General features: G+C 46.4%; 1 protein-coding gene across 1 annotated transcript in view; it reads left to right on the forward strand.

Annotated features, from left to right (window-relative positions):
- Positions 1–15,842, forward strand: part of uchl3 (ubiquitin carboxyl-terminal esterase L3 (ubiquitin thiolesterase)) — a 54,302-nt gene that overhangs the window by 27,240 nt on the left and 11,220 nt on the right. The window contains 3 exon segments of the mRNA XM_085998504.1: positions 174–221; positions 15,619–15,658; positions 15,661–15,693. Coding sequence (XP_085854630.1) covers positions 174–221; positions 15,619–15,658; positions 15,661–15,693 — 121 coding nt within the window.

Consider the following 15,842-nt stretch of genomic DNA (forward strand, 5'->3'; position numbering starts at 1 on the left):
AGATTCTTGAAATAAATGTAGTTGCTAACAAACTAGCTACAAACTTGCTATAAATAATATGAACGGATATACTGGCTCGTCAATAAATTTGAAATTGAGATTAAAATGCCTTTTTTGTGTGTGGGGGGGAAGGGACAAAGAAAAGTGCTTAGTAGTGTTTGTGTTCTTTTCAGAGTATTCGTGTTACACACGAGTTCAGTGCACAGGAAGGACAAACTGAGGTACGTTTATTTATTTCACCTTTTGATCTATCCTTGTGCGCATTAACAAATCTGTTTAAAATCCCTAATGCGTCATTTCACAGCTGGATGAGAATTGAGGGATGGCGGTGCCAGTATTTTTGAGAATGCTGTTTAGGTGGGTGAGGATTGTAAATTTAAGATTCTCTCCAAAAGGATTTCTTTCAAGTTTGAATTTTACTAAAATTCAAAATGGCTGTCGGTAAAGTCTCCTGGATTTCTGCTTTGTTCTTAAAAGCAGCTATTTGTTGTATAGTATTCCGTTAGTTGATGGGGATACAGAGTACTTTTTGTTCAAAGTACTTGTCCTGTTTTTTAATCATTCGGTGGAGGGGGAATTACTTACAGAAATCTTGCTTGGAGTTTTTTTTCGGGCCTGACTTCTAAGTACACCCACCAAGCTGGCTCTCTTTTGGTGCTAGGATATGGCATGACATCACTAACTGGAGCAACCATGTGGTTCAGCAGCCAAGAAATTCAGGAGCGCCCACTTATGGGCACATGGTGGGGGAGCCTCAGTGTCAGCCGTGGCTCAGTGGGTAGCACCCTCTCCTCCGAGTCAGAAAGTTGTGGGTTCAAGTCCCACTCCAAGGACTTGAGTGCATAAAGCTAGGCTGACGCTCCCCAGTGCAGTGCTGAGGGAGTCCTGCACTGTCGGAGGTGCTGTCTTTCGGATGAGATGTTAAACCGAGGCCCCGTCTGCTCTCTCAGGTGGACGTTAAAGATCTCGCGGCACTAATTCGAAGAAGAGTAGGGTGGGTGGGAGTTCTTCCCGGTGTCCTGGGCCAATATTTATCCCTCAACCAACATAACAAAAACAGACTGATCTGGTCATTATCACATTGCTGTTTGTGGGAGCTTGCTGTGCGCAAATTGGCTGCCGCATTTCCTACATTACAACAGTGACTACGCTTCAAATAGTACTTCGTTGGCTGTAAAGCACTTTGAGACGTCCGGTGGTCGTGAAAGGCGCTATATAAATGCAAGTCTGTCTTTCTTTTAAATACCTTGCACCAGAATACCCTGCGAGGTCCAAGGCACCCCGCATCTTGAGCCTCAGACCTCATTGTCATAGAGCCAATGTAGTGCTGCAGCTTCCCGGAGAGGAGTGAAGGAAGGTAAGTGGGCTCGGTCGGGAATGGTGGGGGGGGGGGGGCGGTGGGAGAGGTGGATTGCGAGAGAACGTGGGTTCGGCTGGGGGTCTGCAGTGAGTCAAGGGGCCTGGAGTTGCGGAGCAGGGAAATCGGGAGTCGTGGAGGTGGGTGGGGAGCGGTGGGCGGCTCCGGGCCAGAAACGACGGTGATCAAGAGGCTTGTTTAACGTGACCTTTGATGTAGATTGGGCCTATACTCTCTGGAGTTTAGAAGAATGGGGTGATCTCATTGAAACATACAAGATTTTTAGAGGGCTTGACAGGGTAGCTGCTGAGAGGCTGTTTCCCCTGGCTGGAAAGTCGAGAGCTCGGGGGTATAGTCTCAGGATAAGGGGTCGGCCATTTTGGACTGAGATGAGGAGAAATTTCTTCACTCAGAGGGTTGTGAATCTTTGGAATTCTCTACCCCAGAGGGCTGTGGAGGCTCAGTCGTTGAGTATATTCAAGGCTGAGATCAATAGATTTTTTAACTCTTAAGGGAATCAAGCGATAGGGGAATCGGGCGGGAAAGTGGAGTTGAGGTCAAAGATCTGCCATGATCTTATTGAATGATAGAGCAGGCTCGAGAGGCACTTCTGCTCCTCCCGACTCCACATTCAGGTAACTCACTTACCTTCTTTGTTGCAGGTGTCCCGTAGGGCTGGTTTCCCCCGAGTGCTGCCCTGGCTGCCTCAGGGCAAACCAATGTTGGAGTGGGCACCTCAAGCAGGTGTTGGGTCCTTTGCATATGGCAAATAAGGGGCCTAGCGCTTGCATCAGGCGTGGGTAAAGGACGCCTCTTGTTTGTCCTTACCCAGTATGGCGGCTGGCTCACTTCCTGTCTGCCATTTTGGGGCCTTAGTAGGCCACTATGCTGCCTGTTTTCTAGGCCAGCGACTTTGAATTTGCCAGAGATCGAGAGCTGCCCAATCCAGTGAACCATGCTGTCAGCTAAGCTTGCTCCATCCCCCGCTGAGAGTATGGATTACTATGGATAGGTGGCTATGGATTTGCTCCCAAACAAGGACTTGTGGCCTCCAGTGGCGCTGCTATGTACCTCTGCTCATTGGTGACACCACAGAACAGTTGAGCTGAGAGAGGGAGACAACCTGAAGGGTTTCCATGCAGGTCAGAAAATTGGCATTTATATAGAATAAATATATGTTCATTAATATGGGGGGAGTGCTCTGAACTATAAGTTCTTCCCCTTTAATTTATCAGTAACTGGAAAATTACAAACTCTGATCTTAAAATCCCCTCTTTTCATGTTCACTTGTATAAATATAAAATTACTTTTTGTGTGATGTGCAAAACAGAAGTACATACAAATGTGCACTTTCTTTGTTGAGCATTATTACCTTTTTTTTGTAAGTAAAACATGTTAAAAAATTTGTTCAGCTTTTATTAGATGTTTCTGATTTACAACAATTCATTCATTTATTTTTGCACCTACGACCTGTTTAAGGAAACCATATCATTTGAAGTCCTGTTCTGTGATTTGGGCTCCACCAGTTCAGTCTTTATGGAGGAATGAATCCATCATTGTGCCCTACCACCTTTATACTCAACACAAAAAGGCAGTTCAGCCCCATCCAGATCTTGTTTCAGAATTCATTGTGACCACTTTGTCTTTTCCAATACCGAACCCATAGCATCTCTCCACCCACCCCCCTGCCCCACCACGCTGCCTCTTGAACTGGGATTCATTCCATTTCCTTTTGAATGCTTTACCTGAATCAGTTTCCACTGTACTCTTGATCTAGAATAGGGCACCCTGACCAGGTGCTATGACATTCATTATGTTGGCAGCTGATGCACATTATGAACCAAATTCCCATTTTTAGAAGTCCTCACTCTCACGCTGTTCCCGCTCACTCTGAGTGCTCTTGGCTCGAGATAACAAAGTGGATCTTGTGCCTGTACTACCAGTATTGCAAGTGGAAAGAAAGTTATTTCCTGCTTTGCTTGCTGACATGAATCAGTCATTCATGAAAGAAAGACTTATGAAATAATACTGAGCGGCCTGCGGGTGGCGCTGTCCAGGGAGAGTATAAAGACTCAGGCATGGGCCCAGCTTGCTCAGGACATTCTTAACAGGAACTAGTGAAGGACACAACTAGACCTCCATGTTGTGAAACAGTTGATTAAAGCTTTGTTTAACGCTTAGACCAAATGCCTAGTCGTTTTCTTACGTCAGCTGCTGCTTGCTTTTTCTCCCCTGACTACTTGCTCGGGTACAGTTTCACTGCTGCTGTTTTCCCTCTGGTAGTTCACCCAACAGAGCGTCATTCGTGTTTGAACAGTGAGTATCGAGCTGTGGTGACGCCAGAATCGGGCCTGATCGCAATCTCGTCCTTATCTGATGTCCACGCAGGCGCCATCCCACAGGGGTCACTGCATAGCTATCTGGAGCAGGAATACTGTTCCCTCCCTCCCGCTCCTTAACCCCTGCAGCCAGCTCTAATGTTCTCCCCGCTACCCTAGTTGAAAGTCGCTAACTCGGCACAGAATGCGGATCGAACCCGAGACTCTCCTTGTCCGTTTTGGATAGTTACTGGCTTGACAAGCTTGCTGAGCCATTAGAAGCTCCCTACTTCTTGCTATTATAACTGACCGAAATGCTCTAGGGATTTATCTCCATACCTAATTGAAACGTTTTAGTCAAATATTTTTCATACACATACCGGAAATGTGATCATTATTCCAACATCCCTTAAACCCAAACTCGGGAGAGCACTGCTTGTGCAACCAGTGTGAATCTGATCGCCAAATCAATTTGTGAGCAAGTTTGTGAATCAAAGCCAATAGTACCCAATTTAACAAGGTGGATATGAATGTAGAAGGCCATTTGTCCCATTCTAGCTCATCCAGAAAGAAATAACCTGAGTCTTCTCCCACTTCCCCCAACCTTCTACCTTCACTTATCTCCAAATCACAGCATCCAGGTGTTTCTTAAATAAGTTCAGGGTGTTTTCCTCTCCAACCATACCCAGAGGTCCAGACCACTCTGTGCACAAAGAACTAACCCTACATCAGTCCTAAACTTTCCTTTTGCTAGTTTGAACCTATGTGCCCTTGTCCTACTTGTCATGGTTTAATTTCAAATGGTGTTCCAAATTTACATTTTCAGTATCATTTGCTATCTTGAATACCTGTTCTAAGACACTCTCTTGCAAGGCTGAAAAGCCTAAGTTCAGTCTTCTGTCTTTTTTTTAAATAGTAGCCTTGTTCTCTGGTGCTAGGGACTCGTACAGTGCCTCTTCTCTGTACTGCACCCAGAGCTTGAATGCTTGCCTTGTGTCTTGATGACCAGACCTGGACATAGTCTTCAGTGCCCGGTCTGACCAGAGCACTGTGCAGTTTAAGTGTGACTTCCTCTGATTTGCACTCCATTCGAGGTGCTGTGGGCCTGCGCGTTTTATTTGGTTTGGTTGCTGTTGTGAAGTAATTGGAATTACTGAGCACCGAGCCTGCTAATACACCGAGATCTCTCGGCGTCACCCGTAGCTATTTCAGCACCTTCACGTGCTTTTCTTTGTATGTGTAATGCTTTGCACTTGTCCACAATTAATTTCATTTGCCCCTTTCTTGCCAGCCAGTTAATATACTCAGTTTGATGTACACATGGTATGTTTTATTGCATCCTCCTCTGCTTCCCATCCTTTCCCAACATCGCTGTGCAATGTTTGACCTTTCCTCGCCAGGAGTAACTGCAATCCTACAGCCATCTTGCTGCCAGGGAGCGTGGTGCAGAGAGTTCGACAGGAGATGTTCTGACGTAGAACTGTCAGGAAGGGAATTATAGGTCAGTGACTAAATTGTGGAGTAGCTGGGTTTTTTTCTCTTCTTTCTAGCACATCATTATATCACCAAAGGTAGTCTGTAACAAAAATTATTCCATAATTGTAATCTTGACATTTTGTCAATGGCTCCATTGGTATAGGAACAGTAGACCATTTAGCCTCTCGAGCCTGTTACGCCATTGATGCCTGTTACGCCATTGATGCGCTATCAACAATACCAAAGACTACGAGATGGACTTAAATGAAGTAGGCTTTTATTGACTAAGAACTAGAGCATGCCTCTGCTAGTGAATCCATCCTAAGAGCTCCCGGGGGAAGGGTGGTGAGTCACCTTTATACCTAGGCTTAGGGGTGGAGCCAGGGGCTGAGACATGCCTGGACTTGTACAGGGTTAACAGTGGTTTACCACACAGGCATGTACAGGTTAACAGTGGTTTACCACAGCCATTCAATGAGATCATGCCTGATCTGTGACCTAACACCATAACCCTTAATACATGAAAATCTCTTTTAACCGGCACCCAAATAACCGGAAATCTCTGTTAACCGGCAAAATTCAGGAGTAGGTTCAGGTAAGTTTTACTTCATATTAGTGGCAGTTCCTGGATCTGTGGCTGTGTAACTGTGGTTTGTGCACTTGTTGCTAAGCAACAGGGATGCTTGATCTGTGGCCGGAGTTCCTGCACATGTTGCTAAGCAACAGGGAAGCCTGGATTTGTTGCTGTGTACGGAGCTCTCGTACCTTTTAAACTATACCTCTCTGTAATCCAGACTTCTTGATAAACCGGCACCACGCCGGTCCCATTGGTGCCGGATAATAAAGAGTTTCCTGTACCACTGGTTAACACAAATCTAACAATCTCAGATTTAAAATAAACAATTGATCTAGCATCAACTGCCATTTGTGGAAGAGATTCCCAAACTTCTAACACCCTTTTGTGTGTAGAAGTGTTTCCTAACTTGACTCCTGAAAGATCTGGGCCTAATTTTTAGGCTATGTTCCCTGATCCTAGGCTCCCCAACCCAGCGGAAATAGTTTCTCTCTCTCTGTAGGCAGTGTGTAATTGAGCAAGTTCCAGATTTGATTTTCTGGCCTATACTAAGTTAGTTGCTGACCCAGTGTCGGGCACTGCAGTTGGTTTCGATGTCCGAGCCAGGAAGGAGGAAATCGGCCAAGGTCACTGCTTCTGATTGCTATCCATTGTCCTCTGCTGGAAAATGTGGATATTTGGAGAGGAGACAATCTGGCTCAAATGTGCTGCCCCCCACAGTCAAATAGGCTGTCTAGACTCACTGTCTAGACTCATGATGAAGAATAGCCCCGAACGTGAAGTACCGGAGGGTGCCAATGAGTGTGGAACTGCATCTACCACGCGTGGAGAGGATGAGGAAAATGGTTGGGATGGGACCTTTCTACGCCATAACTTTTTGCATTGTGACTAATGCGGCTAAAGCAGAGGCACGTGCAAAAATTTACAAAAACCTTTGTAGGACTTGCATTGAAAACAGACCTGGCTTCCAGATCAGCAAGTTTAAAAAAATTAAAAAAAATGGACATTGAACCATAGAAGGAGATATTAGGCGTAGTGACCAAAAATGTGGTCAGAGGTGGATTTTAAGGACCATTTTAAAAGGGGTAGGTTTTAAAGAGTGTCTTAAAGGAGGAGAGGTAGGTGGAAGTAGTTTACAGAAGGAATTCCCGAGCCTGGGGCCCAGGCAGCTGAAGACATGGCCACCAATGGCGGGATGAAGGGAGGGGGATGTGCAAGAAGCCTGAGTCGGGAATGGAGAACTTGGTGGAGGGGACTGTAGTGCTTCAAGAGGCTACAGATATGTGGAGAGGCAAGACCATGGAGAAATTTAAACACAAGGATGAGAATTTTACATTTGAGATGTTGGGGGGCTGTAAGCCAATGTAGGTCCACGAGGAATAGGGTGAGTGGGACTTGAGGTGGGACAGAATACATGCAGCAGAGCTTTGGATGCGCTGAAGCTGTTCGCAACCTTGGTGCCATATTTGACCCTGAAATGAGCTTCTGACCACACATCCACAGCATAACTAAGACTGCCTCTTTCCACCTCTGTAACATTCCGTCTCCGCCCCTGCCTCAGCTCATCTGCTGCTGAAACCCTCATCCATGCCTTTGTTACCTCTAGACTTGACTATTCCAACGCACTCCTGGCTGGCCTCCCACATTCTACCTGACGTAAACTTGAGGTCACCCAAAACTCGGCTGCCCGTGTCCTAACTCGCACCAAGTCCCGTTCGCCCATCACCCCTGTGCTCGCCCATCACATTGGCTCCCGGTTAAGCAGCGCCTCGATTTCAGAGTTCTCATCCTTGTTTTCAAATCCCTCCATGGCCTCGCCCCTTCCTATCTCTCTAATCTCCTTCAGCCCCCCCCACCGAGATATCTGCGCTCGTCTAATTCTGGCCTCTTGAGCATCCCTGATTATAATCGCTCAACATTGGTGGCCGTGCCTTCTGTTGCCTGGGCCCTAAGTTCTGGAATTCCCTCCCTAAACCTCTCCACCTCGCTACCTCTCTTTCCTCCTTTAAGAGGCTCCTTAAAACCTACCTCTTTGACCAAGCTTTTGGTCACCTGCCCTAATTTCTCCTTATGTGGATCGGTGTCAAATTTTTTTGTCTTATAAAACTCCTGTGAAGCACCTTGGGACGTTTTACTACGTTAAAGGCGCTATATAAATGCTGCTTGTTGTTGCTGTGGTTGAGGTTTGCGGAGAGTGGCGGATGGGATGCCCGCCAGGAGAGCATTAGAATCGTCGCGTCTAGAGATGACAAAGGGGGCGGATAAGCGTTTCGGCAGCAGATGGGCTGAGGTAGGAGCAGAGGCGTGCAATATGATGGAGGTGCAATTAGGTAATCTTAGTGACGGAGAGGGTCTTAGGTGTGTCTGTCTGCAAATCCCGGTGAGACTACCCAAAGTAACCACTTAAATGTTGAAAGAATGTTGTGGTCTAGCCCAGGTCCCAGGCATGACGACAGAGATCTAACTCACTAGACATCCCAGGACCCACTGAAATGTCTCCTTTCAATACTTAAATTAAGAAGCTCTTTCTTTTAATTCTTTGCCCAAGTACAATAAAAGAAACTAAAATATTAGTGCACAAGGAAAGCGATCTGTGCGTAAGTGCTGTGGGTTTTTTAATTAAGAGTTAAGGGCACTGTCCTGGTGATTCACTGCTTAAAGCCACCACAGGTGTCGTTTTACTGAGCAAATTCGACCTGTCTCTGCTGAAATGCCCAGGACCGCAGTAGGCACATTCCAGTGGGTCTCCGCATTCCTCAGCTGGAATTTTCGCAGAGCTTAGACACGTAAAGGGGACTTGCAGCAGAACGGGAGCAGCTCCGAGGAAATTCCCGGCCCAGGTCTAGGGAACAGAAGAATCTGTATTCTGACTGCTATCTCGGGGACTCTCCTACTGGAGAAATCCATGCGTGGACATCTGATGAGAAGAGGAATGGGTTCTTCTGTGATGTGCCTGCCCTGGGGTTGAATAGCCCATGGGGCGATAAAAGGCGCAAGTGGATTTCAAAACAATTTCTCAACGTGTCGCATGGTACTTCGCAGGATTTTTGAAGTGACTTGTATCCTCCCAATAAGAGGTTAAACCAGTGAGGGAAAAGAAAGACTTCAAATCAAATCAACTTTTATTGTCATTGTTAGTGCACAAGTGCAGTACAACGAAATGTAGGCTTGCGGCTCCCGAGAGTGTACATTTAGATTAAGACATTTAAACATTCAACATACATTTGGCTTGTAATATATTAACATAAACATAACCATAATAAAGTGCATTGGCAGATGTGCAGGCTTTAGAGTTTATTTGTGGAGTTCAGTAGGATGACAGCCCTGGGAAAGAAGCTGTTCCTAAATCTGGTCGTACGGGTGCGAATGCATCTGTAGCGTCTCCCAGATGGCAGGAGGGCGAACAGAGTGTGGCTGGGGTGGGTAGGGTCTTTGATGATGGACCGTGACCTCCGTAAACAGCGTTTCTGGCATATGTGCTCTCTGGTCGGTAGCCGGGTGCCGGTAATGCGTTGGGCAGTTTTGACTACCTGCTGCAGGGCTTTCCGGTCATAGTAGCTACAGCTGCCATACCATACTGTGATACAGTTCGTCAGGATGCTCTCTATTGTGCAGCGGTAGAGAGGATCAGGGGTGACAGGTTACATCCCTTCAGCCTCCTTAGGAAATATAGGCGCTGCTGGGCCTTCTTCACCAGAGAGGAGGTATTGAGGGACCAGGAGAGGTCTTCCGTGATGTGGACTCCGAGGAACTTAAAGCTGTCCACCCTTTCCACCACAGCCCCATTGATGTGGATGGGGGTGTGACTTCCGCCTTTAGACTTCCTGAAGTCCACAATGATTTCTTTGGTTTTCTTGATGTTAAGGGCCAGGTTGTTATCGGCGCACCACTTCACGAGATGCTGGACCTCCTCCCTGTAGGCTGACTCATCGTTGTTGGTGATCTGGCCTACTACCGTGGTGTCATCCGCAAACTTGATGATGGTGTTGGAACCATGAACAGCCACACAGTCGTGGGTGAAGAGGGAGTAGAGGAGGGGGCTCAGCACACATCCTTGTGGGGCCCCTGTGTTCAGGGTCGGGGGGGCGGGGGGAGGTGTGGTTACCTAATTTGACAGACTGGGGTCTGTTTGTTAGGAAGTCCAGGGTCCAGTTGCAGAAGGAAGTGTTCAGGCCAAGAGTTTGGAGTTTGGTGGCCAGCTTGTTGGGGACGATAGTGTTGAATGCTGAGCTGTAGTCTATGAACAGCATTCTGATGTAGGTCTCCTTACCATCTAAGTGATTCAGTGCTGAGTGTAGAGCAGTTGTGATTGCATCCTCCGTTGACCTGTTTGCACGATAGGCAAACTGGTGTTGGTCAAGAGAGGCAGGAACACTGGCTTTGATGTGAGCCAGGACCAGTCTCTCGAAACACTTCATTATGATGGGTGTGAGTGCGACAGGTCGATAGTCGTTCGGGCACGTCACAGCCGTTTGTTTTGGCACAGGAATAATGGTAGCGGTCTTGAAGCATGTAGGGACTACTGCCTGGGCCAATGACAGATTGAAGATGGCGGTGAAGACATCAGCCAGCTGATCAGCACATTCCTTGAGTACCCGTCCAGGGATGCTATCCGGTCCAGCAGCCTTTCGTGTGTTCACTCTGCGTAGATAGACCGCATTTATATAGCGCCTTTCACGACTTCTGGACGTCCCAAAGCGCTCTACAGCCGCTGAAGCACTTTTGAAGTGTAGTCACTGTTGTAATGTAGGAACCGCAGCAGCCAATTTGCGCACAGCAAGATCCCACAAACAACAATGTTGCCCTTTCTCTTATCTGAGGAAGGATGTTCTTGCCATGGAGGGAGTGCAGCAAAGATTCACCAGACTGATACCTGGGATGGCAGGAATGGCGTATGAGGAGAGATTGGGTCGATTGGGCTTATATTCGCTAGAGTTTAGAAGAATGAGAGGGGATCTCATTGAAACTTATAAAATTCTAACGGGACTAGACAGACTAGATGCAGGAAGGATGTTCCTGATGGCAGGGGAGTCCAGAACCAGGGGGTCACAGTCTAAGGATAAGGGGTAAGTCATTTAGGACTGAGATGAGGAGGAATTTCTTCACCCAGAGAGTGGTGAACCTGTGGAATTCTCTGCCACAGAAGGCAGTGGAGGACAATTCATTAAATATATTCAAGAAGGAGTTGGATATATTTCTTAAAGCTAAAGGGATCAAGGGATATGGGGAGAAGGCAGGGACAGGGTACTGAATTTGGATGATCAGCCATGATCTCATTAAATGGCGGAGCAGGCTCGAGGGGCCGAATGGCCTACTCCTGCTCCTATCTTCTATGTTTCCCCCACCCGCATACACTTACTTTTTCAGGTATCCTATTTACCTCCTTGAAAACGTAATTTTTGGGGGCATGTTGATGAGCAATGTTCATATCCCAAAACGTCTTAAGTGGCAGAGCAGATGCACTCCACCCACCACCCCCACTTGCGTACAGTCGAGCCCACCTTTAGCTGTGAATAGCAAGCAGCTTTCAGCTGATAGCTAATACGGTGACATTGCCAGTCATGGATTTTTTTTGGCTCAATACACATTTCTTTCTCTGATTGCATTAAAAGGCTAGCGGGCGTGTATGTTTTTGGAATGTTCCAAGTTGTCGCTTTTAATCCACTGCTTTGCCAATAAAGGCCTCCAAGCAAAAAGGTGTGCTTGCAATAATTGCATGCTCTTTGCCAAATCCAAAATGTTGCTTAATATGTTTAACATGTTGTTTTCAAAAAGTTAACGAGTTTGTTTGAAGAAAAAAAAAGACTGCATTGATAAGATATAAATGCTATATTCCTGTAACGATACTGCAAATTGCATGACTTTTTCCATGAAAAGAACATTTCTAAGCATATCTGAATAATGGTATGCTTGCATTGCAAAAGCTGCTTTTTTAGAGCTCCCTTGTAATCTGTTTTTGTTTGAAGTACAGTTCCCACAATCACATAGAATTTTACAGCACAGAAACAGGCCATTTTCCCAGCAGGTCCGTGCCAGTGTTTATGCTCCATGTGAGCCTCCTCCCACCCTACTTCATCTCACCCTATCAACATATCTTTTTAATCCTTAATGCAAAATACTGCGGATGTTGGCAATCTGAACTAAAAACAGAAAATGCTGGAAATACTCAGCAGGTCAGGCAGCGTCTGTGGAGAGATAAACAGAGTTAACGTTTCTGGTCGATGCCCCTTCGTCAGAACTGGACAAAGTTAGCGATTCCTTTCTTCCCTCGTGCTTATCTAGCTTCCCCTGAAGTGCATCTATGCTATTTGCCTGAACTACTCTTTGTGGTAGTGAATTCCACTCTGAGGGCTGGATTTTCATTCAGCAGTCGGGAAGGAGGCAGGACTACAACTTTCGGGTTTTAGTCCCGCCTCCATCGACGTCCAGCCAATCAACGCGATTTCCCTTGATTGACCTTGTTGAGCCCACCCAGCGGGCTCAGCAGGCCAATTAAGGGCCACCCGGCAACAGGTGACGTCACAGACTGAAATTTCATCTGTCAAGAGTTTTTGACAGATGAAATATCAGTGTTTCACAGCTGTTTGAAGCTGTCAAACACTGACAGTCTGACTTCTAACCTGAGTCCTTCTACGCGGACTCAGTTAGAACTCTCACTGGCACTGAAAGCTGAAGGCCGTCACTTTTGACAGATTGCGGCCATTCTGCTTTCAGTGCCGGCTGAGTGATGGACTCCCGACGCCTGGAGGAAGAAAGGCTGTTAAGTTAAGTACAGGTAATTTAAACTTCTTTACACACTTTAGACACACCAAACACACTTACTTTTGCACTCATGCACCCATCACTCACCTGAACACCGACATCGCGACCCCTCCAAGTCCTTCAACCCGACGGCCTGCCTGCTCTAACCTGGCGTGGTTTGGAGCCGCCTGGAATCCCACACGACACCCCTCAAAATAGGGATTAGGCTTAAAAACTGCCTGTTCACTACCTGTTAATTGGCACTAATCCCTTCTCGCCTCGGGTAGGCGGGTCCCAGTGCGGGGCGGGTACCCACCTCCCTTGAAACTTACGTGGAGGCGGGTTTTGGGTGGGATGGTGTCGGGACCCCCGAGTTCAGGATTTTTGCCCCCCCGCACGCCTAAAAGCCCGCCTCACGGCACACTGAAAATCTATGGCTGAGTTTTTAAACATTTATTCCACCATTTTATTTCCTTGAGGCAGCAGTTTGGGACTTTTTCCACAGCTGCTGTAAGTAGTGCTCTTTGACTAGCCTGCGAGGTGTGCACTACTGTCGGGCAGGCCCTGCTCTCTGAAAGAGCACCGCACTACTGCATTGATATTTGGCATCACTGAGAACCGTCAAAACTGGTCAGTCGGACCTGGTTGTGGTGGGATTGACATTCCAGGCTCGTGCTTGTTCACTCAGGTGTGAAGGGTTCTGCATTTGGACTAGGGCACTTTGCTTATACATTCGGAGACTCTTTTGATTCTAGCCAGGTTTTCTAACCCTTTACTCCATTGGCTTAGCGATGTCCTGTTTATGCAGCAGAGCACCTTGGTTCCCGAGTGCGGTGCAACATGTGGTGGGTGATTTGCTAATCTCGAGAATGCTGACCGGCGGAGGCACAGCCCTTCACCCACAGAGGGGGGTGGGGGGGGTGGAAATCTAAGGTGAATCAACCCACGCTGCTCTCATGCACCTCCCATGTATCTGGTTGTATAATGGCAGAGGCCGCTGTGGCACACTCGCCTCAGAGTCAGAAGGTTGTGGGTTCAAGTCTCACTCCAGAGACTTGAGCACATAAAGCTAGGCTGACACTCCAGTACAGTGCTGAGGGAGTGCTGCACTGTCGGAGGTGCCGTCTTTCAGATGACACGTTAAACCGAGGCCCCGCCTGCTCTCTCAGGTGGACGTAAAATATCCCATGGCACTATTTCGAAGAAGAGCAGGGGAGTTATCCCCGGTGTCCTGACCAATATTTCTCCCTCAACCAACATAACAAAAACAGATTATCTGGTCATTATCACATTGCTGATGTTGGGAGCTTGCTGTGCGCAAATTGGCTACCGCGTTTACCACATTACAACAGTGACTCCAGTTCAGAAGTACTTCATTGGCTGTAAAGCGCTTTGAGACGTCCGGTGTTCGAGAAAGGCGCTATATAAATGCACGTCTTTTTTCTTTCATCAGCAGAGGCCTGGGTGCAATATGTGTCTTCCCCCATGTTCTCGATGTGCAAATAACGTTTGCAAAATGTGAAAACCTAAAAAGAAAGGTGGGCGGGAACTTTCTAAAAAGGGGTGAAGCTGAAAGGATAGTCTTCCCAAATCCAGACAGAATAATGTCCTCGGGTATGAATTTATATAGGTTAAGCATAAGAACTGAAAATTGAGATTTACATTTCAAGTCTTTCCTGAATAAATTGGCCCAGAATTTGCTGTAAAAATAATGGTGAGTTTAACTGCACAAATCGGACAGCGACTTCGGGCGAGCGCAGATGCATGTTTAAACGCAAAAATCCAGAGGTTGCTGTCCGAGATGCAGCGTTCCGCCATTAGCTTCCCGAAAACAGTATCTCGCCGTCTGGCTCCCCATTAAAATGCATTGACTGTCATGAAGTTCCTGTACTGGCATCGTAGCTTTGACTAAACTTGCCACAGATTGTTAGCGTTGTCCATTTCAGTCTAACTACACTTTTAACGATGTGGTAAGTCTTAATTACTGCCGGACAACCTCTCTGGCACTGAAAACTAACTTTTACAAGTGTGGAGTCTCATTCCTACAGCTTTTAATTGTTGGAGATTTTTTTTTTAATGTAATTTATTTCTTTTTCTTTTTCTTTGTGTCTCTCTCTCTTAATCCAATCTTTCTTCCCTCTCTATTTTGCTTTCTGTACCTGATTTGACATTGAATTCACTAAGCTAACTTACACTTCCTGGTTCCGATCCTGTGCTGCTCATTAACGATTCTTCAATCTGATTGGTTAAGGAGATACTCAGTTGCTTGTCCTGTTCACACAGATCCAGGTGCCCTGTGGAAGGCGCCACGTTTTGCTCTCTCACTTGCAGCAACTTGCCATGCAAAAGCTTACGGAAATTAAATGGGCCAGGGCAAGTCTAACTGACAGACCCCTAGTTCTAGAGCCTCAGCTGGGGGAAACAGCCTCTCAGCATCTACCCTGTCAAGCCCTCTAAGTTTCACGGAGATTCTCCTCTCATTCTTCTAAACTCCAGAGAACCCATTCTACTCAATCTCTCCTCATAGGACAACTCTCTCATCCCAGGAAGCAATCTCATGAACCTTCATTGCACCTCCTCTAAATCCTTCCTTGTGTAACGAGACCAAAACTGTACACAGTACTGCAGTGTGGTCTCACCAAAGCCCTGTATCATTGCAGCAAGACTTCATCCCCTCCCCCTATTCCCAGCCCCACTTGCTTTAAAATCTATCCCTCTTCTGCTTTTTTTCCAGTTCTGACGAAGGGTCTTCGACCTGAAACGTTAACTCCGTTTCTCTCTCCACGGCTGCTGCCTGGCCTGCTGAGTTTTCCAGTGTTTTCTGTTATTTCCTTACTCTTATACCCTTGTAAGGAAGCTTATCTGAAAACCATGTGTATGACGTCCAGTGATCCACATCTATTCACTAACTCGTCAAAGAAATCTGTTGGGACACTTTAACCTTTCTTCTCTTTAAGCTGCAGACCGACCTTCTGTGCTTTTTCTGCTTTAATTCTTATTTTTGTCATACTTCTGATGGAAGAAATGTTTTGAAAGCACAAAGGTACTCTAGCTTTGTGTTGTATAGAGACATTAACTTAAGATCATGTACATTAATAAGTTATATAAAGTTTATAATGACTAAAACTTTGTATCGATGTTGTCTCTTTCAGGCACCAAGATTAGATGAGAAAGTAGACTTGCATTTTATAACCTTGTAAACATTGATGGACACCTGTATGAACTGGGTAAGTGCATCTTGTTTGGGTGGGGTGGAAAATAAACGGAAGACTGTAATGTTGCTTAAACTGTTCGTACAATTACTTTTTTATAATTCCCATCCCCATCCCGTTAAGAGCTAGGAACATATTTCTACATTAAGGCATTGTTTAAAGAC

Source organism: Somniosus microcephalus, chromosome 10, assembly GCF_052327205.1.
Source record: "Somniosus microcephalus isolate GS21.2 chromosome 10, FLI_Smic_1.0, whole genome shotgun sequence".
Taxonomy (NCBI): Eukaryota; Metazoa; Chordata; class Chondrichthyes; order Squaliformes; family Somniosidae; genus Somniosus; species Somniosus microcephalus.